Genomic DNA, 25,994 nt, shown 5'->3' with positions numbered 1-25,994 from the left:
AGATATCAAATATAGCTCCTTATGCTATACAGTAGGACTTTGTTGCTTTATTCTAAATATCATAGTTTGCATCTGCTAATCCCAAACTCCCAACCCATCCCTCTTCCACCTCCCTTGGCAACTACAAGACTGTTCTCCATGTCTGTGAGTCTGTTTCTATTTTGTAGATAGATTCATTTGTGTTATATTTTAGATTCCACATACAAGTGACATCATATGATATTTGTCTGTGACTCACTTCACTTAATGTAGTAATCTCTAAGTCCATCCACGTTGCTGCAAATGGCATCATGTTATTCCTTTTTATAGCTGAGTAGTATTCCACTGTGCACACACACACACACACACACACACACACACAGCCCATCTTACTCATCCATTCATCTGTTGATGGACATCTAGGTTGTCTCCATGCAGTTTCTGCACTCTTAATTCAAGGTTCTTTCCCCTATAGTAATTGCCTAATTTTCACATATCAATTCCACTTCTAAGCAATTTATAACCATTATCTTGCTTAAGTCTTCCCCACACCAAGGATGTAAGTATTATTAATTTCCTCAGTTTTACCAAGAGGAATCTGAAGATAAACTGGTTTGGGGACTTGCTACATATCTCACATCAAGCTGGTGGTGGAGCCGGTATCTGAACCCATGGAGGCAGCCAGTGGGTAGCGCTCTCCTTGACCATCCAGAATAAGAGACAACACGTCACTAAGCACAGCAAGAAATCCCAGCACCAGCCAGTGGTGGAGAGGGGTTCTATGACACATGGTGGTGTCTCCGAGCATGACTGATTCCTCCACAATTTTTTTGATGGGGAGACTAATCCTTTCTCCTAATTGTGTGGAATGTGGAGACCTGAACCTCAAAGCAAACTTGGTCTTGGGGCGAGCCTCACAGTGCCCAATGGTGTGGACAGCCCTCAGCCGCTTCTCACCCTTCATGCAGACAATTACTCGAGTGCAGCCCGGACCACCTGGGGCACAGAGCAAACCCCAGTGAACACTAGAAGGCATTCCTTGAGCAGGGAAGGAACAGAGGAGATTTCTAGAAGACACTGCTTGACATTTCCATCGTGAACATAGGACTGTATCCTTAAACGAGCATTTGGTTTTATTCTGCTCTGAATGAAAAGTCAAGTGGCTGGCTTGGAGAGGTGATCTAAAGACTCCCTGGCGTGGAGGTAGATATTCAAATTTATGCTTATTTATCCTGAAAAATCAAGTCTCCAGAGAAAAGCCTCCAGAGTCAAAACCCTGCAGATAACACCATTTAAATAGTGTACCTGCCCTCAAACACTAACGGTCCCCTTGGGCACCAATGCAGTTGGTACCAGGAGATGGCCCCATCATTTCTGCAGGACATCAACTTTTCAGGGGAAGGATAATAAATGAGGAAAGAGAAAGAACAGAGCTGAACTAATTCTCATTCTGCTCATAAAGTGATGTCCTCAGCTTCCTCAGATACAAACGAAAGATGCAAGCAGCAAACGCTACAGCAAAATCATCGCGGCAAAAAGCTGGAGGCGTCCACACTGCTGGAGTTTTACCAAAAGTGACTCAGATGAAGAGACTATGGCAAAAACTCAGGGATGCAAGCGGTCTCTGCTGAAGTTTGCTGGACTGTTCATTTGCTACACACCCGATCTGGGAGCTAATTTTGTTGTTTGTGCGTCATGTGACGCCATGGACTGCAGCCCGCCAGGTTCCTCTGTCCATGGGATTCTCCAGGCAAGAATACTGGAGTGGGTGGCCATTTCCTACTGTAGGGGATCGTCCCAACCCAGTGACCGAATCTTCATCTCTTGTGTTTCTTGCATTGGCAGGCAGGCTCTCTCTCACTGCACTACCTAAGATTTATCGTTGTCTTTAGAAAATGCATTCTTTGTACTCAGACTGGAGATTTTCTCTAACCTAAGTTTCACTAACAGGTGTGTCTTTGGAGAGAATGGCATCAAATATTAGCTAAAAACAGGGATGCTGGTTCAGGATCTCAGATGTAACTGTTGGGGCTCAGAGCAGACTCCCCAGGATGCACTGCAGTGACATCCTGGTTATTTTGAATTAAAGTTACTTGAGAAGCAGCCAGTGCAGAAATATGCCCTTGTCTCCCTGAAAAAAGTGAATACATTTCCCATGTTGAAAGTACATTCCCTGAGCAAGAAAGTGGAGAATCCTTAATGGCAGAGACAGGCAGTTCAGGACAGAAAGATCCCTGTAAACAAACCTTGTTACTTTTTAAATTCACTACCCCAAATGTGGCTCAGCGGTAAAGAAGCTGCCTGAAGTGCAGGAGACCTAGGTTCAATCCCTTGGTCAGAAAGATCCCCTAGAGAATGGAACAGCTACCCACTTCAGTACTTCCACCTGGAAGATTCCATGGACAGAGGAGCCTGATGAGCTACAGTCCATGGGGTTGTAAAGAGTCGGAAAGGACTGAGGCACTAAACAGCCAATTCAAACTCTGTTTAGAGTCTTCATAATTAAGCACCCAAGCCTGAATTTGTCTCTTCAGTTCCTCATAAACGTATTGTTTCTTTGTCTAAACACAAAAGCTGCCCGCCTTGCAACTTCTTAGGTCCTATTTCTATGAGTTCTCTAAATTTGTATTTTTCCTCCTGTTCATCTGTCTTGGGTCAGCCCGAAGAACGCAAGAAGGGTAGAGGGGAAATTTTCCCCTTCCCAGCACATGGCTACCAGACAAAGAAAAATAAATCGTGGCTTGACACTTCTAGAATTTACGAAAAATAGCTCGTAAGAGAGTTTATCGCGAGTTACACATGATGATAACTCAAGCTGAAATCACACAGGTAATGGCGAAGGCAACCTGGACTTGGTGTGCTTGCTAACTCATTTCCTTCCTCGACTATAATGTCTTAAGAATTCATCAAAATTTTACGCCCAGAGGAGGCAGACTGGCAGCCCACGTGCTGAGCCTCACCAGGCAGATGAGCTCGGACTGGCTTCCAGGGCACACAGGTGTGTTTGTGCATGTGTAGGCTGAAACCCTGAACACTGTCATGCAGGGCACGCGATCATTGCACATATTCACCGTGTTGCCCAGTCCTCTAAATCTGACTTCTCACCTTCAGCGCTGTGGGTATGTGGGGCTGGAGAGTTCTTTGTTTTGGGAAGCTGTCCTGTGCATTGAAGGATGGTTAGCACTTTCTGTCCAACAGACCTAAAGCTAGACTGGACTTTAGTAGCTCTTACCCACTGGATACCCAGAACAATTCCATTTCCATCTGGAAACAACCAGAATCATCTTCAGGCACTGCCAAATGCTCGCTGGTGGGATAGTGGTTACAGTAAAAAATCTTCCCTGGCTGAGAATCATTGCTCTAATGTGAGACTCCTCCTCGGGACCTCTAGCCTGACTCCTCCCCTGCGGCTCCTCCTGTCTGCTTTCTTCATCTGTTCCTCCCTGGACTCATAAAGAAAGCTGAGCACTGATGCACCGATGCCTTCAAACTGTGGGGCTGGAGAAGACTCTTGAGAGTCCCTTGGACTGCAAGGAGATCCAACCAGTCCATTCTAAAGGAAATCAGTCCTGAATATTCCCTGGAAGGACTGATGGTGAAGCTGAAGCTCCAATACTTTGGCCACCTGATGGGAAGAACTGATTCATTGGAAAAGACCCTGATGCTAGGAAAGATTGATGGAAGGAGGAGAAAGAGTCCACAGAGGAAGAGACGGTTGTATGGCATCACCGACTCAATGGACAAACTCAGTGGAGTTTGAGAAAACTCCTGGAGATGGTGGAGGACAGGGAAGCCTGGCATTCTTCAGTCCATGGGGTCTTGAAGAGTCAGACATGACTGAACAACCACAACTGGACTCCACAGTCCATCACTTCAATCCCTTTCTTGCCCTCATCTTTCTGGAATGGAGGAGGACACCTCTCCAGAGCATCCCTTGGAAGCTGATCATGACTTCTGCTCAAACGCCAATGAACAGAGGTCATCAGAAAGCTTGGGCTTCCCAGATGGCATGGTGGTAAAGAACCCACCTGTCAACGTAGGAGATGCAGGAGGCGTGGGTTCAATCCCTGGGTCGGAAAGATCCCCTGGAGGAGGAAATGGCAACCCACTCCAGTATTCTTGCCTGAGAAATTCCTTGGACCTCGGAGCCGTCAGGCTACAGTCCATGGTGTCGCAAAGAGTCAGACATGACTGAGAGACTGAGCATGTGTGCAGCTCCCCTCTAAGGGATGCTTGCACATGACTTTGTTCAGGATGGCATGTGCCCAGGTAAAAAAATCCTCCTGGTATAGAAGAAGAAAAGAAAGGATAGTGCAAGAAAAATCAGCTGTTCCTCACCTCGGAACCTTCAGTTCAGTTCAGTCACTCAGTCATGTCCGACTCTTTGCGACCCCATGGACTGCAGCATGCCAGGCCTCCCTGTCCATCACCAATTCCTGGACTTTACTCAAACTCATGTCCATTGAGTCGGTGATGCCATTCAACCATCTCATCCTCTGTTGTCCCCTTCTCCTCCTGCCTTCAATCTTTACAAGCATCAGGGTCTTTTCCAGTGAGTCAGTTCTTCCCATCAGGTGGCCAAAGTATTGGAATTTCAGTCCTTCCAATGAATATTCAGGACTGATTTCCTTTAGAATGAACTGGTTGGATCTCCTTGCAGTTCAAGGGACTCTCAAGAGTCTTCTCCAACACCACAGTTCAAAAGCATCAATTCTTCTGCACTCAGGTTTCTTTATAGTCCAACTCTTACATCCATACATGACTACTGGAAAAACCACAGCTTTGACTAGATGGACCTTTGTTGGCAAAGTAATATCTCTACTTTTTAATAAGTTGTCAAGGTTGGTCATAGCTTTTCTTCCAAGGAGCAAGAATCTTTTAATTTTATGGCTACAGTCATCATCTGCAGTGATTTTGGAGCCCCCTAAAATAAAGTCTGTCACTGTTTTCACTGTTTCCCCATCTATTTGCCATGAAGTGATGGGATCAGATGCCATGATCTTGGTTTTCTGAATGTTGAGTTTTAAGCCAATTTTTTCACTCCTGGATCCTTAGTTAGGTTAAATATTGATCATATGTGCAGATAATCAAGCAGAAACCACACCCATCCTTGATAACTCTTCCCTCTTACGACCCCACATCCAAAGAAGAAGAGATTCCTGTCCTTCACACTGTGAAGGACAGTGTGAAGGATTCCTGTTCCTTCCCCTTGACCTACAGTTACTCCCCAGTTCTCGGTCACCCTCAGCATCCATCTGATGAATGAATCATCTCCTAACTGGGCTTCCTACCTCCTATCATCTCCCCATCCTTTCTCTTCTGCTAAAGAGGTCTTTCTCAAATGTGAAGCAACCAAATCAGGTCAATCCCAGCTCTGAATGCCTCCATGGACAAATCCTAAACCCTCCAGTATGTCACAAGATACACTGTTGTTCAGTTGCTAAGTTGTGTCCAACTCTTTGTGACTCTATGAACTGCAAAACGCCAGGCTTCTCTGTCCTTCACGGTCTCCTGGAGTTTGCTCAAATTCATGTCCATTGAGTTTGTGATGCCATCCAACCACCTCATCCTCTGTTGCCCCTTTCTCCTCCTGCCCTCAGTCTTTCTCAGCATCAGGGTCTTTCCCAATGATTCAGCTCTTTTTTGAATCAAGTGACCAAAATATTGGAGCTTCAGCTTCGGCATCAGTCCTTCCAGGGAATATTCAGGGTTGATTTCCTTTAGGATTGACTGCAGCCCAAGGGACTCTCAAGAGTCTTCTCCAACAACACAGTTCAAAAGCATCAATTCCCCAGCATTCAGCCTTCTTTATGGTCCAACTCTCACATCTGTACATGACTACTGGAAAAACCATAGCATATGCTACCCTGCCATGAACTCGACTGCCTTCAGTTCCTCCTCCCCAGTCTTGAGCCTGTGGTCCAGCCCTTCTGAGTCATGTGCAGCCCTAGTCTGGCGCTGAGCTCACCTCATCCCTGGAGAGCCTGCTCCCCTGGCGTCCGGACCCCGGGCTCCATCACCCTGATCCCACCTACACCACCATCATTCACTAAACTTAGCCCTGTCCACTCTTCAGTCAGGCTTCTAATGCCACATGCACTGCCTCTTTCATCACCTCTCTGAGACCTGTCTGCTTAGACGTAGTGTCATTTTCACATCCAGGGTTTACGCTCAGACTCTAAGCATCTGTTTACATTCCTGCTCAAAACTGTACATGATGCTAGGCCTGAATTGTGCCTTCTTTAATATTATGTTCCCAGCATGGAACTCTGAGCCAGGAACACAGTAGACACTCAATAAATTTTTCAGATGGACACAGGAAAGAATGCAAGAATGTGTGACTAGTGCTTCATTAAACTCTGAATAAAGATTTCTGCCAGGCAGCTAGTTAAATAGTCTGCCTTTTCAAGGATGGAGGTCAGACTATCCTGGCTGCAACTCTTGCCACTCAGTAAGTGGATGGTGGGTAAGAAAGGTGGACAGTGGCTGCCCGTGTCTTCCTAGTGGCCTGCGAGGTGTCTGAGTATGCCTCTGCTGTCTCTACCAATTTGAGGTTTCTCCCACCCTGTAAGGAGCCAGGATGAAAGGGGAAAACATCCTTGAGTGTGGCAGCAGAAAAGAAACACATTTTGAATTTTGGGGGCAACTTTGCAAAACTTGTGATTTTTCTCCATTAGAAGAAATGATGGAAGAATGTATATAATGAATATGCCCATGTGTAATATATGTGCATGTATGTCCACACCCTTATATCTGTAGGTGAATAGATGGATGCCTTTTAATTTTGTCCCCATACACATGAGTTGGCATGCATGCATCTACATTCTTTCACGCACTTTTCTTGTGTGCATACTAAGTCGTTTCAGTTGTGTCCGACTCTTTGGGACGCTATGGTCTGTAGCCCGCCAGGCTCCTCTGTCCATGGGATTTTCCGGGCGAGAATACTGGGGTGGGTTGCCATTTCCTTCTCCAGGGGATCTTCCAGATCCAAGGATCGAACCTGCATCTCCTGCATTCTTTGCAGACAGGCAGATTCTTTGCCCTTTCAGTAAAGATTCTTTGCTCTTTCAGAAAAGATTCTTTCCTGAGCCACCTGGGAAGCCTGTACAGGGGCTCTAACCTCTGATCTTTCTAGATCTCATGAAGTGGGCACTCTTCTTCCAGCTATTCTGCAGGGACGAATTCAAGTGCTCAGGAAAATGATGTCAGGAAGGCTCCCGCTGTGTCTGGTCTCAATACTCAGTGTGATGAAAGGCACACAGCCCAGCGCACGGTGGAGAGGAGCTGGAGAGGGAATGAATAACTTATAAACCGAAGCCCTGCCAGAGTGCAAAGGGGCCAAGTGTTCTGCCAGGAAACAAAAACTGAGATCAGCGTGGGAATGAAAGTGTGGCTCGTGAGAAGATGCTTAACTTCTCAGGGCAAGACAGGGAGGGTGGGATGGATCAGGAGATTACAACTGATACACATACACTCTCAGGTGTAAAATTTTCAGGAGTGGGAAGCTGCTGGACAACACAGGGAGCTTGGCTTGGGGCTCTGTGATGACCTAGGTGGGTGGGATGGGGGGAGGAAAGGACCCAAGAGGGAGGGGATGTATGTATCTGTAGAGTTGATTCACTTCATTGTATAGCAGAAACTAACACAACATTATAAAACAGTTATCCTCCAATAAAAAAATTTAAAAAATATATATTTTACAGTTTTTAAATTAAATTTATTCATTTTTAATTGAAGGATAATTGCTTTGCAGTATCGTGTTGGTTTCTGACAAACATCAACATGAATCAGCCATAGGTATACCTGTGCTATATCGATTGATTAATTTAAATGAATTAAATTTACATCAGCATATGTAAGTTGGGAATTCTCAACTTCATCATGCCAAAAAAAAAATATATGTGTCAAATAGTAAACAGATTTTTAGGAGCACTAAATTCATATGTGAAAGGCTGGTGTCTGAGGCCATACTGGATCCTATGCAGTGATTGCCAAGGAAAAGAGTATGTTACTCTCAACATTTCCTGGGCTCAGGTTGCCTGGTTTGAACTAGGAAGGTATTTCAGTTATTCACTGCTGCAAAACAAATTGCCCCAAGACCAGGGGTTTCGAGCAATGATATTTTTTCGTTTTCCTCCTCCTGACTCTGTGGATCAGCTGAGTGGTTTCTAGGCTGGTTTTCCTGTGGACCAGTCACATGACTGCATTCAACTGGAGATTGGCCTGGCTGGAAGGCCCACGGCAGGATTTTGGCTTGTTTGGTGCTTGTGGTTGGCTGGCAACTGGGCCTGGGTTTCACTCCCTATGGTCACTCATCCTCCATGAGGCTGGACTGGCTTCCTGATGGTGATTCTAGAAAGTAAGAGGGAATCTCGGAGCCTCAGAAGCCTTGGCACAGACAACAGCATCAGTATCTCCTATTCTATTAGTCAAAGTGAGAAACGCACCCACCCAGAGTCAAGGGATGGGGGAACGTGGTAGTGTTTTCATCTGCCGGCATGATAGATGCTTCCAACGCTCATCGTTCAAATGCATGGTGAATCCAAGGGTTAAGTAATTTCTACAGGCCCTGCAAGGAGATCCAACCAGTCCATCCTAAAGGAAATCAGTCCTGACTATCCACTGGAAGGACTGATGCTAAAGCTGAAGCTCCAGTCCTTTGGTCACCTGATGCTGAGAACTGACTCCTTGGAAAAGACCCTGATGCTGGGCAAGATTGAAGGCAGGAGGAGAAGGGGATGACAGAGGATGAGATGTTTGGATGGTATTACTGATGCGATGGACATGAGTTTGGGTAAACTCCGGGAGCTGGTGTTAGACAGGGAGGGCTGGTGTGCTGCAGTCCATGGGGTCACAAAGTGACTGAGCAACTGAACTGAAGTGAACAGGCCCTGGAGGCCTAGGCCCAGGTCCATGGGGGACCCCGGGAGCCCCGTTTAAGTCTTCACCTTGACTTTCTGAGAATCTACCTTGTGTCCAGCTCTGCACACAGCTTATCTCTCTTCTCATCCTCCTCCAAACATGTGCCCCAGGCTGGACTTAGACTACAGAGGATGGGATGCTGGAGGGCTAGCTCCTGGTGAAGAACCAAAGAGAAGGCAACCACATTCTCTCTCTGATGAGCACATTTTGGCTTCTATCTTAAATTAACATTTGGTAAATAATTCTCAGAAATGCCCTAAAGCAAACAAGATAGGCAACGGAAATTAAGCAGCTGTCTACAAATGCAAGGAACCACTTTCAGCTCATTTTAAGATTGTTTTAGACATAAACCATTTGGATTAGCTCCATAAAAATGCGATTTTAACAAACTCATGTTGAGGTTTTGTCCAGAAAATAAATGTAAGAAAAAGATTAGACAGGATTGAAGGGCTTGCTTAAACATTGAAAAGGAAGGGGAAAATTAATGAAATGGCATTCAGATATGTTTCATGATTCACTCTTAAACGATCCATTGAAATATCTGGGAATGTTACGTTCTTTGAGTAATTTTATTCATATTAATCCACTTTTCTGGTAGCTGATAAAAGCACACCATACTAACACTACCCAAAGCAAGATGCTCTCTGCATATGAAATATGCAGTTTAATAGAAGAGAAGCATCCAAAACTTTCAAGTCAACTGCTGGACCTCAACCTCCTTATTCAACTTGAATTCAAAATCATGAAATTCACAAAAAATGAGATGTCTGAGCCTCAGTTATCCACTACACAGTACTGCCAAACTACAGAATTAAAAAAAAATCTTGTTTTAAAGTACCATACATTTAAAAGTTAAATAGAATTATCTTCTATTAACTTTCAAAATAATTATTTTTTAAAAATCACAATAATAGATACTTGCATTTATGAAGTTTCGACCACAGCTGGATGCTTCTATCAGGACAACTATACACTGTAATTTAAGACATCAACACCTTATCAACAAAAATGTCAATGACATCTTAGATATAGGGAACTCAACAATCCCTTCCAGGACAGTTAAAAAACAACACCACCAAACTCTTGGTCTAGACATTCCCACAACATTCATCATCCAGTCCAGTCTCACCCACGTAATTTTCCACCATTTCATTCAGAACACTCCAGAGTTCGGTCAGATAATTTCTCCCTGAATATAAGCTCCTATTGCAGTTTGTGTTTTGTTTTGTTCTTCTTTCCCCTTTAAGATTTTCTCTTGCCCCTCATCTTAAAGGGGTGAGAAGAGCCCTTTGCGATGAGGCTGTTGTGAGGTTAAGAGGATTACTGTTCAGAAAGTGCTTAGAACATGTCTCGCAGGAAGGACGACCTGCACATTACTCTTGGTGATCAGAAATCTCCTTAGACTAGTTCAAACCTGCATACATGGTTCTGTTCTCCAAATTAGCACTTGCTTCATTGTCAGTAATGCCCACTTGTCATTTAAGTAGTCTCTTTCACTTACATTGGCTCCCCAGTTATAGCTGAAATTACTTTGTGGGGGGAGGGAGAAGTATGCAGAGATAATGTGTTTTATTTATATACAATTTGCAATTCTACATGTTTTTTTACACTCACGAAGTGATTAGTAATTTTGTGTCTGTGAATGACTATAAGTCATGACTGTAAATAAAATCAGTGGTCAAATTTAGGTGTCAGAGTGAAAATATAGGGCAGAATTTACCTCTCACAATACTTAACAGACCAATATTTACAAGAGCAACAAGGAAAATTCACCAATTGCAGCAACAAGACAAAATAGGGCATGGCACAGTGACATAAACTCCCGGAACAAATGGCCAAGAAGAGGAAGAGACAATTCTCAAGCTGAACAGGACGTGGGCTGTGCCTGGCTCTAACCTCTGCTCACTGTCTCAAGCAGCTCCCTGAATGGACAAAAGCCCAGAGAATTCTGGGCTTCCCTGGTGGCTCTGATGCTGAAGCATCTGCCTGGAATGCAGGAGACTAGAGTTCGACCCCTGGGTTGGGAAGATCCCCTGGATATGGAAACGGCAACCCACTTCAGTATCCTTGCCTGGAGAACTCCAGGGGGTGGCAGAGAGTCGGACACTGCTGATCAACTAAGGTTTTCACTTTTCACTGGAGAATCCTTACTAATTCCTATAAACCTGGAGAAAGGCAAACTAGAACACACTCTCCATTTCTGACTGAGGGACGGCGGAGACCACCGCATGGTAGAAGCAATACGGCCCATGAGCTGCTTTAAAGGTGCTCCTGCTCAATCCCAATAAATTAGGAAAAATTTATTTTCCCTACTGCAGCTGATACGTTGGATAAGAAGGGAAGAGTGTCAGGGTCTCTATGTGTCTATGCCAGTGGTTGCCAGGGGGACAATTCTGTACCACCCAGCATTAAACAGTGCCTGCAGATGTTGTTGGCTGTCACACCTGGAGGATGCTACTGACACATGGTGGGTAGAGGGCAGGGATGTTGATCAACATCCTACAGGGCACAGGGCAGCCCCACAACAGAGAAGGATCAGCTCCAGGTGGCAACAGAGCTGAGACTGAGAATATCTGCTCTGGGCATCCCATTTCATTCCCTATCAGGTTCACTGCCTGTGCTTAAAACTGCCTGTGCTTTGCTGAAGAATGTGATGAAATAAGTGGGTCAATAAAATCATAATTCTTGTTCTCTGAGTGTTGGAACTTATGAATCTTGGAGAATCACGGTGTTAGTATTACAAACGTATTCATGTCTGACTCTTTGTGGCCCCATGGACTGCACCATGCCAGGCTCCTCTGTCCTTCTCCCTCAGTTTGCTCAAACTCACGTCCATTGAGTTAGTGATGCCATCCAACCATCTTATCCTCTTTGATCCCCTTCTCCTCCTGACTTCAATCTCTCCCAGTATCTTTTCCAGTGAGTTGGCTCTTTCCATCAGGTGGCCAAAGGACTGGAGCTTCAGCTTCAACATCAGTCCTTCCAATGAATATTCAGGATTGATTTCCTTTAGGATGGACTAGTTGGATCTCCTTGCAGTCCAAGGGACTCTCAAGAGTCTTCTCCAACAGCACAGTTCAAAAGCATCAAGTCTTCGGTGCTCAGCCTTCCTTATGGTCCAACTCTCACATCTGTACCTGACTGCTAGAAAAGCCATAGGTTTGCTACAAGCGTATGTGGGCTGTGTTGTGCTGAGCAAGACAAGGGGTGTGCATGCCTCCAAGTCCCTCGTCCCTGCCAAGGTGGCCGCGTGAGGTGGTCCAGTGTTCTTGGGCTGTTGTAAGAAAGCACCACAGATGGGGTTTAAACAGCAGAAACGTACTTCCTCAGAGTTCCAGAGGGTGAAGTCCAAGATTAAAGTGTTGGCAGTGCTGGTTTCTCCTGAGACCTTCCTCCTCAGCTGCAGATGGCTGTGCGCAACTTCTGTCTTCACAAGGCCTTCCCTCTGTGTGTCTGTGTCCTTATCTTCTCTTCTTATAGAGACACCAGTCAGGTTAGATTAGGGTCACTCTAATGGGCTTCCCTTGTAGCTCAGTTGGTAAAGAATCTGCCTGCAATGTAGGAGACCTGGGTTCAATTCCTGGGTCAGGAAGATCCCCTGGAGAAGGAAATGGCAACCCACTCCAGTGTTCTTGCATGGAGAATCTTATGGACAGAGGAGCCTGGCAGGCTACAGTCCATGGGGTCACAAGAGTTGGACACGACTTAGCAACTAAATTACCAACAATATTAGGGCCTTCCCTGGTGGCTCAGAGGGTAAAGTGTCTGCTTGCAATGTGGGAGACCAGGTTTGATCCCTGGATCGGGAAGATCCCCTGGAGAAGGAAAGGGCTACCCACTTCGGTACTCTTGCCTGGAAAATCCCACAGGCAGAGAAAGAAGCCTGGTAGGCTACAGTCCATGGGGTTGCAAAGAGTCGGACACGACTGAGTGACTTCACTTTCACTTAATGGCCTCATTTTAATGTAATTTGCTCTTTAAAGATCCTGTCTGTAAATGCACTCACATTCTGAGGTGCTGGGGGTTAGGGCTACAGCATATGATTCTGGGGTAGTTCAATTCATTCGCTAACCCGGTCCTTCATCAGAAGCCCCAGGAAGGAGGCAGGCAGGACGCAGTGCCCGCGTGTGGCTCTGCTAGGATTCTGCTCTGTCTTTTTCTCTCTTGCCTCTTCTTCTCCGGTGCCTCGCTGACTCCTTGCCTAAATATTCTCCAGCCTCCTTAAATGTTCTCTGATCTCTCCTCTAACTTTTCCTAGCGCCCACCCTGTTGCCTCCTCTGGATCCTTGTCACCCAGTAGCGCCCACACTCCTAAGCAGCAGGAGTGGCCACTGGGCAGCTGCTGTGCCTGGTCATTTGGCAAGGGGCCATCTCCTCTCTGGGGCTCCAGAATCACTGATGGTGACTGCAGCCACGAAATTAAGAGATGCTTGCTCCTGGAAGGAAAGCTGTGGCAAACTTAAGACAGTGAGTTAAAAGCAAAGATGTCACTTTGCCAATGAAGGTCTGTGAGGTCAAAGTGATGGTTTTTCCAGCAGTCATGTATGGATGTGAGAGTTGGACTATACTGAAGGCGGAGCACTGAAGAACTGATGCTTTTGAATTGTGGTGCTGAAGACTCTTGAGAGTCCCTTGGACTGCAAGGAGATCAAACCAGTCAGTGCTAAAGGAAATCAAACCTGGATGTTCACTGGAAGAACTGATGCTAAAGCTGAAGCTTCAGTACTTTGGCTACCTGATGCAAAGAGTCAACTCATTGGAAAAGACTCTGAAGCTGGGAAAGATTGAGGGCAGGAAGAGACAAGGGTGGCACATGATTAGATGGTTGGAGGGCATCACCAACTCAATGGACATCATTTGAGCAAACTCTGAAAGATGGTAAAGGACAGGGAAGTCTGGCATGCTGTGGTCCTTGGGGTGGCAAAGAGTCAGACACGACTGAACCAATGAACAATTCAGTTCCTGACAGACTCCTTCACCAGCAGCCCAGAGAAGGAGGCAGGCAGGACACGGTGCCCCCACATGGCTGCTGGCATCCTTGAGCAGACAGACTTCCCTTCTCTTCATCTCCAGTGCCTCACTGGCTACTTGTTCAAATATCCTCTAGTCTCCTCAGGTGTTCTCAGATCTCCCTTCTGACTGTCCAGGTGCCAACCCCGCTGCCTCCTCTGGGTCCCTGTCAGCCAGCAGCACACACACTCCTAAACAGCAGGAGAGCCCGCTGGGCACCTGCCAAGGCTGGTCATTTGGCAAGGAACCATCTCCTTTCTGGAGAGGTGGATTCTCAGGGTCTTACAGCCTCACGGTGAAGAGGCAAAACTCTAACCCTGGGAGGAAAGAGCGCCTGACACAGAGCCTCCGCCCATTCAGCCTAGAGCAGGGAGACGCGAACCTTCTGCCAGGAAATGAATGGCTCAGGCTTTGCGCCAAATCACTCCTATCACAACTGCTCAGCTGCCACTGTAGCAGGGGAGCAGCCACGGACAAGGAGAAAAAAAGTACCTGGGAGCCAATACTGTACTTATAGAGACAGAAACCTTAATTGCATGTCATTTTCATGTGTCGTGGAATATTACTGTTCTGGTTTTTCTAGAGAGTGTCACACTGGGTGAAGTAAGCCAGATAGAGGAGAAATATCGTATGACACCCCTTTTTATCTAAAACGAAATGAGACAAATGAACTTACTTACAAAACAGTAAGGGAGTCACAGACTTAGAGAATGAACTTACAGTTGCTGGCAGTGGGGGGTGGGGGGAGCGGAAAGCATGAGGGGAAGGGATAGTTAGGGAGTTTGGGATGGACAGGTACACACTGCTGTATTTAAAGTGGATAACCAACAAGCACCTACTGTGCAGCACAGGGAGCTCTGCTCAATGAAAGTGGCAGCCTGGATGGGAGGGGAGTCTCAGGGAGAATGGATACACGGATATGCATGGCTGGGCATCTTCCCTGTTCACCTGAAACTATCACAACATTGTTAATCAGCTATGGTGGTGGGTTAGTCACTAACTCGTGTCCGACTCTCATGACCCCATGGACTGTAACCTGCTAGGCTTCTCTGTCATGGGATTCTCCAGGCAAGAATACTGGAGTGGGTTGCCATATCCTTCTCCAGGGGATCTTCCCAACCCAGGAATCGAACCCAGGTCTCCTGCATTGCAGGCAGATTCTTTACCGACTGAGCTATGAGGGAAGCCCAAAATATAAACTTGCTAATAGGATACTAGGATAAGTCACAGAATTCAAGAATTTGAAAACATATAGCAAGAATTCTCAGAGAAGGCGATGGCACCCAACTCCAGTACTCTTGCCTGGAAAATACCATGGACAGAGGAGCCTGGTAGGCTGCAGCCCATGGGGTCTCGAAGAGTCGGACACGACTGAGCGACTTCCCTTTCATTTTTCACTTTCATGCATTGGAGAAGGAAATGGCAACCCACTCCAGTGTTCTTGCCTGGAGAATCCCAGGGACGGGGGAGCCTGATGGGCTGCTGTCTATGGTGTCACACAGAGTCGGACACAACTGAAGTGACTTAGTAGCAGTAGCAGCAAGAATCGGAGAAGGCGATGGCACCCAACTCCAGTACTCTTGCCTGGAAAATCCCATGAATGAAGGAGCCTGGTAGGCTGCAGCCCATGGGGTCTCGAAGAGTCGGACACGACGGAGCAACTTCCCTTTTACTTTTCACTTTCATACATTGGAGAAGGAAATGGCAACCCACTCCAGTGTTCTTGCCTGGAGAATCCCAGGGATGGGGGAGCCTGGTGGGCTGCCGTCTATGGGGTCACACAGAGTTGCACACGACTGAAGTGACTTAGCAGCAGCAGCAGCAGCAGCAAGAATTCTGGAGCAGGATGCCACTTCCTACTCCAGGGGATCTTCCCGACCCAGGGAGCGAACCCGAGTCTCTTGCATCTCCTGCACTGGCAGGTGGATTCTTTACCAACTATGCCACCTGGGAAGCCCTAATCAGCTACACCCAAATACAAAGTTAAAAAGTTTAAAAAAATCAGATAACAATGTAAAACAGTTAGCTCAGGAGGCCATTAAAGAAGCCTGCAGCGGCCGGATCTGACCCTCACGCTGTGGTTTAATGACTCCTGATGTAGAGAAAGTTATCCCGAAAAATCACACTTAAAGTCAGACACATCAGAATTATCACTGACAACTGAAGTTGTGGAGAGGGTATACCTTTCACCAAAGGACACTATTATTGTTATGTCTATAATCTCTCTTTATAAGTTGCTCCACTTTCTGATGAAAGCCAAAAAATAGATCTTCTTGGAAACTCCAAGTCCTTACTGAGCTCTCAGCTGAGACAGGCAGCGCAGCGGTTCCAAGGTGCTTGGCTGAGCTCAGGGGTGGAAACAGCTCTCAGCTCCCCCACGTCCTCCTGTGCTGATGCTGCTGACCGACTCAGGGACCTGGATTTAAACAGCTGGCTGTGCTAGAGACAGCCTTCCCATCACATCATTAGGACGATGGAGGGGCTGTAGGACTCCTACTGCATGAGACTAGAGGAGGGGAGTCATGTCCGGGCTGACCACTCCTTTGTGTGAGACTCCAGGCCACTCACTCATCGCCCTGGGCCTTCACTTCTTCACCCTGAAACAGACCCTGGACCAAACAACACCCAACCTTCTCCCTACAGAAGCTGGTGAGGCAATACTTCTATAAATCTTATTTTTAGATAAAGCCAAAAAAAAAAGTCAACTTGAGTTTAGCTGCAAACAAAAGTATCTCATTTCCCCACTCAATAGCTAATTCTCCAGCAGTCAGAATTCAGAACACATGTTGCTTGATTTACAGTGGCAACCAGTAATTTGCGCGAGAAAGACTTAATTTAGAAGAACGCAAATGTCATTTTTTTTTCATAACCAAGTGAGAGTTACAATTAGTTTGATTCATATGCTGTCAGGGATGTCTCCAACACACGCACAGTGAACAATACGAAGTTTCTCAGGCAGCTCGTTGATCGAGAGAACTATTTCTTGGTTGTGTAATTAATACTAAACATAAATCCTCCTCCATTTTCCTTTTGAATACCCCATGCCTACTGGAGTATCAGCGCCTGTGAGTGGATCACTAAGTAGAAAAACCACAGAACAGGCTCACTTTTAGTGAATTTTGCTCTGAGCATTCAACCTTTGGGAAATTTCCATAATAAGTACACAACAGTGAAACATACAAAATAACCATCACCAATGAAAAAAATACCATCACTTTTTCCCCCCATTTTCACCTATATCTTAACAGATAGAAAAATTTTAATTAGTATCATTCTTGCAAAAACTAGATGAATCAAAATGCATTCTAGTTTAATTTAGAAATCAAGGTGATATAAAACTGGGTTTAAAATAAGAATGGGTATACTCTTGATAACTGAAGAATCAAAGTGTTCATGATCACTTCATTTCTAGTTGCAAAATTCCTCTCTCACTGGTCTTCTATCTATCAGTCAGACATGAAAGTTAAATAAAATTGCACAGGGACTGATTTCATCAGGAAGAAATAAAGAACTACCCACCGATCAAATCTTAGAGAAGTTATATGTGATATAGCATAATGGACCCAACAGATGTTAGCAGTTTGATCTCTGGTTCCTCTGCCTTTTCTAAAACCAGCTTGAACATCTGGAAGTTCTCAGTTCAAGTAATGTTGAAGCCTGGCTTGGAGAATTTTGAGCATTACGCTGCTAGCATGTGAGATGAGTGCAATTGTGCGGTAGTTTGAGCATTCTTTGGCATTGCCTTTCTTTGGGATTGGAATGAAAACTGACCTTTTCCAGTCCTGTGGCCACTGCTGAGTTTTCCAAATTTGCTGGCATACTGAGTGCAGCACTTTCACAACATCATCTTTTAGGATTTGAAACGGCTCAATTGGCATTCCACTACCTCTACTTAGTTCGTAGTGATGCTTCCTAAGGCCCACTTGACTTCGCATCCAGGATGTCTGGCTCTAGGTGAGCGATCACATCATCGTTACTATCTGCATCATTAAGATCTTTTTTGTACAGTTCTTCTGTGTATTCTTATCACCTCTTCTTGATATCTTCTGCTTCTATTAAGTCCATACCATTTCTATCCTTTATTGTGCCCATCTTTGGCTAAAATGTTCCCTTGGTATCTCTAATTTTCTTGAAGAGATCTCTAGTCTTCCCCATTCTATTGTTTTCCTCTATATCTTTGCGTTGATCACTGAGAAAGTCTTTCTTGTCTTTCCCTGCTATTCTTTAGAACTCTGCATTCAGATGAGTATAACTTTTCTTTTCTCCTTTGCCTTTAGCTTCTCTTCTTTTCTCAGCTATTTGTAAGGCCTCCGGAGACAGCCATTTTACCTTTTCGCATTTCTTTTTCTTGGGGATGATCTTGATTACTGCCTCCTGTACAATGTCATGAACCTCCATCCATAGTTCTTCAGATACTCTATCAGATCTAATCCCTTGAATCTATTTGTCACGTCCACTGTATAATCATAAGGGATTTGATTTAGGTCATACCTGAATGGTCCAGTGGTTTTCCTACTTTTTTTTTTTTTTTTTTTTTGCCCAGCTGGCTCATTTATTAGCATTAAACACAGATCCTCTTCTTTCCCCATTCCAGGGAACCACGTCCACAAAGTCCCAGGCCCCAGAAGCAGGCACCCTCTGCCCCATTTCTGAAACAAGCTCTCAGGCCTTGGTGGTAGCTGCTCCCAGGGTGTGAGCTGCTGAATCTTCTGGCTCATCATCTCCATGACAGCCTGTTTCACAGCGTGCTTCTCCTGCAGAGCTGGCTGGATTTTTTCCATTTGCTTGGTAAGGAAGTCTACCTTCCTCTTGAAGAAGTCCTTGGTATCCTCAGCTGTCTTCTCTACATAGTAGCCAGTTCCCACATCGCTAAGCACGTGTTCCACATCACGTAGCTTCCCGGGGACATACATAGAACTCGTCAGTGGGACAAGTAATTCTTTCCCCTCGTTTTTCTTCAGCACGTTCAGACAGTCCTTGGCTTCCACATACTTGGTCTGAACCACCTTGAGCTGGGCAATGGACGTGGACCTTACTACTTTCTTGAATTTAAGTCTGAATTTTGCAATAAGGAGTTCATGATCTGAGCCACAGTCAGCTCCTGGTCTTGTTTTTGCTGACTGTATAGAGCTTCTCCATCTTTGGCTGCAAAGAATATAATCAATCTGATTTTCGTATTTACCATCTGGTGATGTCCATGTGTAGAGTCGTCTCTTGTGTTGTTGGAAGAGGGTGCTCTGACCAGTGCACTCTCTTGGGAAAACTCAGTTAGCCTTTGCCCTGCTTCATTATGTACTCCAAGGCCAAACTTGCCTATTACTCCAGGTATCTCTTGACTTCTCCTTTTGCATTCCGTCCTCTATGATGAAAAGGACATCCGTTTTTGGTGTTAGTTCTATAAGGTCTTGTAGGTCATCATAAAGCCATTCAATTTCAGCTTTGTTCAGCATCAGTGGTTGTGGCATAGACTTGAATTATTATGATACTGAATGGTTTGCCTTGGAAATGAACAGAGAACTTACCTGCCCCCTGAGGTCAAGAAGCAACAGTTAAAATCAGACATGGAACAATGGACTTGTTTCAAATTGGGAAAGAAATATGTCAAGGCTGTATATTGTCACCCTGCTTATTTAATTTATATGCAGAGTTCAGTTCAGTGGCTCAGCCATGTCCAACTCTTTGTGACCCCATGGACCACAGCACGCCAGGCCTCTTGTCCATTACCAACTCCTAGAGTCTACTCAAACTCATCTCCATTGAGTCAGTGATGCCATCCAAACATCTCATTCTCTGTTGTCCCCTTCTCCTCCTGCCTTTAATCTTTCCCAGCATCACGGTCTTTTCATATGAGTCAGTACATCATGTGAAATGCCAGACTGGATGAACACAAGCTGGAATCAAGACTGCTGGGAGAAATATCAATAACCTCAGATATGCAGATGATACCACCCTTATGGCAGAAAGCAAAGAGAAAATAAAGAGCCTCTTGATGAAAGTGAAAGAGGAGAGTGAAATTGCTGACTTAAAACTCAACATTCAAAAGACTAAGATTATGGCATATGGTCCCATCACTTCATGGAAAATAGATGGGGAAACAATGGAAACAGTGAGAGAATTTATCTTCTTGGGTTTCAAAATCACTGCAGATGGTGACTGCAGCCGTGAAATTAAAAGATGCTTGCTCTTTAGAAGAAAAGCTATGACTAACCTAAACAGCATATTAAAAAGCAGAGACATTACTTTGCTAACAAAAGTCTGTATAGTCAAAGCTATGGTTTTTCCAACAATCATGTATGGATGTGACAGTTCGACCATAAAGAAAGCTGAGCACCGAAGAATTGATGCTTTTGAACTGTGGTGTTGGAGAAGACTCTTGAGAGTCCCTTGGACTGCAAGGTCAAACCGGTCAATCCTAAAGGAAATCAGTCCTGAATTTTCATTGGAAGGACTGATGTTGAAGATGAAACTCCAATCCTTTGGCCACCTGATGCAAAGAACTGACTCATTGGATAAGACCCTGATGCTGGGCAAGATTTAGGGCAGGAGGAGAAGGAGACGACAGAGGATGAGATGGTTGTATGGCATCACTGACTCAATGGACATGAGTTTGAGCAAGCTGTGGGAGTTGGTGATGAACAGGGATGCCTGGCGTGCTGCCGTCCATGGGGTCGCAGAGAGTTGGATGTGACTGAGTCACTGAACAGCAACAACAATCCCACCAAATGCCGGGACTGGACCCATGACACAAACTCCGCCCTCATCACTTCTTAGCCTGCGTAGTGGACCTCGGGCATGAAACATATCCTAGCAATGGACTTTGCTGGCTGTGTTACTAGAGTTACGAGGTACAGAGGAGACAAGATAGAAGATGGGTCTAGGGAAAGGAATCAGCAGGGCAAGACCCACAGTGGGAGAGGAATGAACAGGGAGCCAGGAGGGGACAGGCGAGCCCCAGTTCTTAAGCTCTGTGGTGCAGGGCCAAGGGTGAGGCATTTAGACCCAGGCCACCAGGGCAAAAACTCCCCATCTCGATATTAACCACTGCTGTGTGATCTTGAACTTCGTATTGGAATCTTAGCTTTGTCATCGACAGTATAAGAAAGTTCCACCCACCCTGCCTGTTTTCATTGAAGTTCCTAATAAAAACATGAACTGTTTCTGGCTTTATGTGGGCACCGAGTTAAATGCTAGTTTCCTACCTCCCAGGCAGCCGAGAGAAAGGCATCTTTAACGTGTAGGTGGGAACATGGGCACACGGGGAGGTGGTTCCTCTCCTTCCTGGAACTTGGAAAAAAGTCGTACAAAATTTTTCTCTAAGAATGATACCAAAAACCAAACACAAATAGACCCAGTACAGACATCTTAAGGAGAAATGCGCTGCAGAATGGCATGTCGGAACCCAACAGAGGGCAACAGACACGGGTGGCGATGACACAGGGAAAGGGAACAGGAGAGGCGAGGGGTGACGTGGTCCAGGCAGAGGCTGGGCAGGCTCAGGGCCGCAGAGTCCAGGGTGCGACCTGTGAGGGGCTTCTATGGGGTGATGGAGTGTGACCCAGTCGTGACAACAACCCTTCTACGTCCACTCATTCTGATTCCTGCTCCTGGGGCGAAATTACAAGTGGAACTGAACCTCTGACACGGACACAGCATCAGCTGATGTGCAAGCATGAGCGTCTTATTTAGGGAGCCGGGGGATTTCGCAGTGTAAATACCCAAAACGGTCCGTCCGCCTCTAATGATGCTCACACACATGAATCCACACCTAAGAGCGGAACGCCTGCTTGGGGGTGGTGCTGATAAACTGGGGTGCTGGGCCACCAAAGCGACGTGCCAGCCCTGGCTGGGGAGAAAGGTTCAGCCACCATGTTGGAAACTCATGTGGTAAGCATCTGCTGGAACCCCTGGGACAGGTAGCGGACATCTGTGATCACACAGTCAGGACATCTCAGGGCAGCAAAACAAGAGAGCAGGACAGATGGCCTAGCGGTAGCCTGAGTACCAGCACCTCATTTCAGCTGCCTCAAAGAGGCTTTCTTATCATCTTTCTTTGATACTGGAAGTCGTATCGGAGAAAAGAGGTAGGTCTTCACCACTGAAGTCCAATCTTTAAAACGAGTTTTCAATTCAGTGATGGGAGGGGAAGAAAAAAAAACTCACATGCTTTCCAGATTGCACAATTTGTAGCTCTGTCCCTCAGGAGATTTTGTCCCATCTTGTGCCATTAAATGTTTTTTATTAGACGCTTTATGGAGAGATCCTTTTGAAGCATTCATATAACCTCAATTTTGATGGTTTCCATAAACAGAAACTGCCAGTGTTACCTTGAGAAACCATTTCTACTTGACAAGGCTTTGGAGCACTAATCCTGGACACTTCCAGCTTGTGCTCAATGAAAAGGATCGCCTGTTTTAGGCATCAGAGATCCCCACAGGGGTCTCTCCAAAGAGTCCCCCTTGGGAAACCACCTTCCAGCAAAAGCGGCTGAGTTCCTTCAGATCTCTCCCTGGCCCCTGACAGTCCCAGCTCAGTAAAGACTTCCTGGATGGACAGAACACACACCTCTTCTCCAGAGCCCCTTGGGCAAGAATGCCCACCCAGAGCATTTGGGTCTGCCCTGAACGTGTTCCCTCTGCCAACCTCTAGTAGTGGAGGGCTCCCAACAGCCTTCCAGAAGAACCCGTGTTGAAGGGTCAGGCTAGGTAAAGTGGCCAGATGTCAATGAGTCCTACCCAAGGCCTTTCTTAAGGATCCCAAAGAAAACACTCTTAATTTGTGCCCCAACCTGGAATCCACTGGCCCATAATGCAGAAGTCATGATGTCTTCAGAGTGTCCCAGTTAAAAGCCACAGTTCTGAGCACCAGGCTGGAGGCTCCAAAAAAGAGGTGTTATAAATAAAAAATATCGGATACAAGGAGAGCATGTCTCACGCAGGAGCAAACTCTCTCAGCAGAGTAAGGGCAACAGTGCTGGGGGCCTGCAGACAAAGTGATTTTCACAGGCCTGGTTACATTCCCACCATGTGAAATGCCCAGGCTAAGAGTTGGTGCTGGCATGGGATTTCTTGTCTTTTTTTTTTTGTGGCTAAATATGTATCCATCTAGGGTTTCTTTGGTAGCTCAGTGGTAAAGAACCCGCCTGCCGATGCAGGACACACAGGAGATGCGGATTCAAACCCCGGGTCAGGACAATGCCTTGGAGGAGGAAATGGCAACCCACTCCAGTATTCTTGCTGGAGAATCCCATGGACAGAGGAGCCTGGCGGGCTACAGTCCACGGGGTCGCAAAGAGTCGGACACAACTAAGTAACTAAACGCCACCACCACTCTGTGTAACAGGCTCCAGACTCATGTTGATGTATGGCAAGAACCACCACAATATTGTAAAGTAATTTTCCTCCAGTTAAAATCAATTAATTAATTAAACAACAACAACAAATGTATTCATGTAGAAGTTATATAACTCTGCCACTGGAGCTATTTAATATAGGTCTATTAGCAGTAGTATGAATTCTTCCAGTGATATAAAAAACAAGAGATTAACCTATTGACATACACATAGACTCTAACTCTTCTGGATTACTCAGGCCTCTAACATCCATTTAACCCAGTTTAATACGCTAATACATTAAAGAATGCTTGCTTATCTTTTGCTAAGTCACACTGAATATGGGGACGTGCTACCCTGAATTTCACTGCTGACCTAAAGACGCAAGGTCCATGTAGAGATGAAGACCTCACACCCCTCTCCAACCAGCTGCAGGTTTGGGCAAGCTCTCATCGCCCTTTCAATTTCCTTTCTCTTCCTAACTTTCTGCACACGCTTCTGAGTATGGCAAGAGTACTCAGAACTTTCTGAGCTCTTGTTGTCTTCTTAAGAAACCTTTAGAAATCTTCTCTGCCTGGAGGTTCTTGACTCAGAAAGGAGGCCCAGGAAATAGCATCTATTAGGGCATCAGTTGGAGAAGGAAATGGCAGCCCACTCCAGTGTTCTCGCCTAGAGAATCCCATGGACAGAGGAGCCTGGTGGGCTGCTGTCCATGGGGTTGCACAGAGTTAGACATGACTGAAGCAACTTAGCATGCATGTGTGCATTGGAGAAGGAAATGGCAGCCCACTCCAGTGTTCTCGCCTAGAGAATCCCATGGACAGAGGAGCCTGGTGGGCTGCAGTCCATGGGGTCGCACAGAGTTGGACATGACTGAAGCAACTTAGCATGCATGTGTGCATTGGAGAAGGAAATGGCAACCCACTCCAGTATTCTTGTCTGGAGAATCCCAGGGACACAGGAGCCTAGTGGGCTGCTGTCTCTAGGGTCGCACAGAGTCAGACACGACTGAAGTGACCTAGCAGCAGCAGCAGCAGCAGCAGCAGGACATCAGTGAGCAATGCCATCCAGGTAAATGGGGGCTGGGGAAGAAGTTCTGACCCCAGTAGCTTTAGGGGAGCTACTGCACAAAGCTCTGCACAAAGCTCTTCTAGATCTGATGAAAAATTGTGTTCCAAATCCTGTGGCATGCTGGTAAAAACACCATGGCCCCCTCACTAGAAATTAAAAATAGCATAGAAAGTGCTAGAGCTGTGGGGCAGGGCTACCAGCCGGTCACTGGACACCAAGAGTCTGTGGACTGCGAGGGTGGAGAGAGGAGACCAGGCTTCTTCTTCTGGCGGCAGCTCAGCCCAGGGGAGGGCGGCAGCTGTCTCTGCACTTGCCACGGCTGGATGAAGGCGTCTCAGCTGTGTTTCTGCTCTGCCCTTGGAACGGGAGAAACATGTTTGCCTCTTGCTTTCCAGAATACTAATTGATGCTACATCCCGAACAGTTGCTTGATTGGGAAATGATTACATGCCAAGCTAAGAGTTCTATTACCCTTTTGACCCCATCGTTGTCTTCCTAAAATCTGCTGTCTTTGCTTTTTTCTTTGTGGTATACACATGGGTTAGAGAGACCTGCAACTTGAAAATTTTAAATTTTATTTCTAATTGGAAGATAATTACTTTACAATATTGTGATGGCTTCTGCCGTATAGCAACATGAAATCAGCCAAAGGTATACATATGTCCCCTCCCTCTTAAACCTTCCTCCCACCTCCCTCCCCATTCCACCCCTCTAGGTTATCACAGAGCACCGGCTTTGGGGTCCCTGCATCATATATCCAATTCCCACTGGCTATCTAGTTTACATATGGTGATGTATATGATTCAACACTATTCTCTCAAGTCATCCCACCTTCTCCCTCTCCCACGGTGACCTAAGTTTGTTCTCACCAGTAACATCTTTCTAGATTCCATATAAATGTGTTAATATATGATATTTGTCTTTTTTTTCCAACTTTCTTCACTCTGTATAATAGGTTCTAGGTTCATCCGCCTCATTAGAACTGACTCAAATGTGTTTTATTTTATAGCTGAATAATATTCCATTGTGTATATGTACTGCAATTTCCTTATCCATTCATCTGTCAATGGATACCTAGGTCGCTTCCAGGTCCTAGCTATTGTAAATGGCAGACCAGCAACTTTTATATTACCACTAGAGTGATGGATATTCACAAAAGTGATGAGGTTATGTATATTCCACTGAATGATGACCTAAGATGTCCATACTCACGTCCCAAACACCGTGGAGAGGTCACCTTATCAGGCAAAAGAGACTTTGCAGATGTGCTTAAGATAAGGATATGGGATGAGAAGATAATCCTCCATTATCCACTTGGGCCCAATAAAATCATAGGGACTCTCATAAGAGGGAGACAGAGGTCACAGACAGAGAAAAGGTGCAGACGGACACAGAGGGAGAGCCAGGAAGATGGCACGTGGTACCCTGCAGCTCTGAAGATGGAGGAGGTGGTGGACAGACTACAGATGCTAGTTTTGAAATAAATATCTTGGCCAAAGATGGAGCATTCCTGCCTGGTGTGCCATGTCAGCAAATTCAAACTTAGATGACTTTTGTGCCCCTGTAAAGGCTCTGCTTGCCCAGAAATGCAGTGTATCCAGTTAGCCAATCCCCAAGACCCAAGCCATCTCTGGACTCTATACTTACTTCTGTGTTCCTTCTCATCCCAAATAAGGCTGGCCAT

At 45.8% G+C, this 25,994-nt stretch overlaps 2 protein-coding genes across 2 annotated transcripts in view; both read right to left on the bottom strand.

Moving 5' to 3' along the window:
- The window catches only part of ADCY2 (adenylate cyclase 2), a 474,101-nt gene that overhangs the window by 159,276 nt on the left and 288,831 nt on the right, over nucleotides 1-25,994 (bottom strand). The gene's annotated exons all lie outside the window — the stretch shown is intronic.
- On the bottom strand, nucleotides 614-25,994 carry LOC120879456. The gene is made up of 3 exons (XM_040262472.1): nucleotides 25,958-25,994; nucleotides 18,374-19,003; nucleotides 614-975 (listed from the first exon to the last, which is right to left on the bottom strand). Exons 1-3 carry the CDS (start codon nucleotides 25,992-25,994, stop codon nucleotides 614-616), a joined length of 1,029 nt encoding a protein of 342 aa, XP_040118406.1.

Source organism: Oryx dammah, unplaced genomic scaffold (genome assembly GCF_014754425.2).
Source record: "Oryx dammah isolate SB20612 unplaced genomic scaffold, SCBI_Odam_1.1 HiC_scaffold_20, whole genome shotgun sequence".
NCBI classification, from domain to species: domain Eukaryota; kingdom Metazoa; phylum Chordata; class Mammalia; order Artiodactyla; family Bovidae; genus Oryx; species Oryx dammah.
Note: the sequence above shows the minus strand (reverse complement) of the source record. Positions and strands in the feature narration are given on the sequence as shown.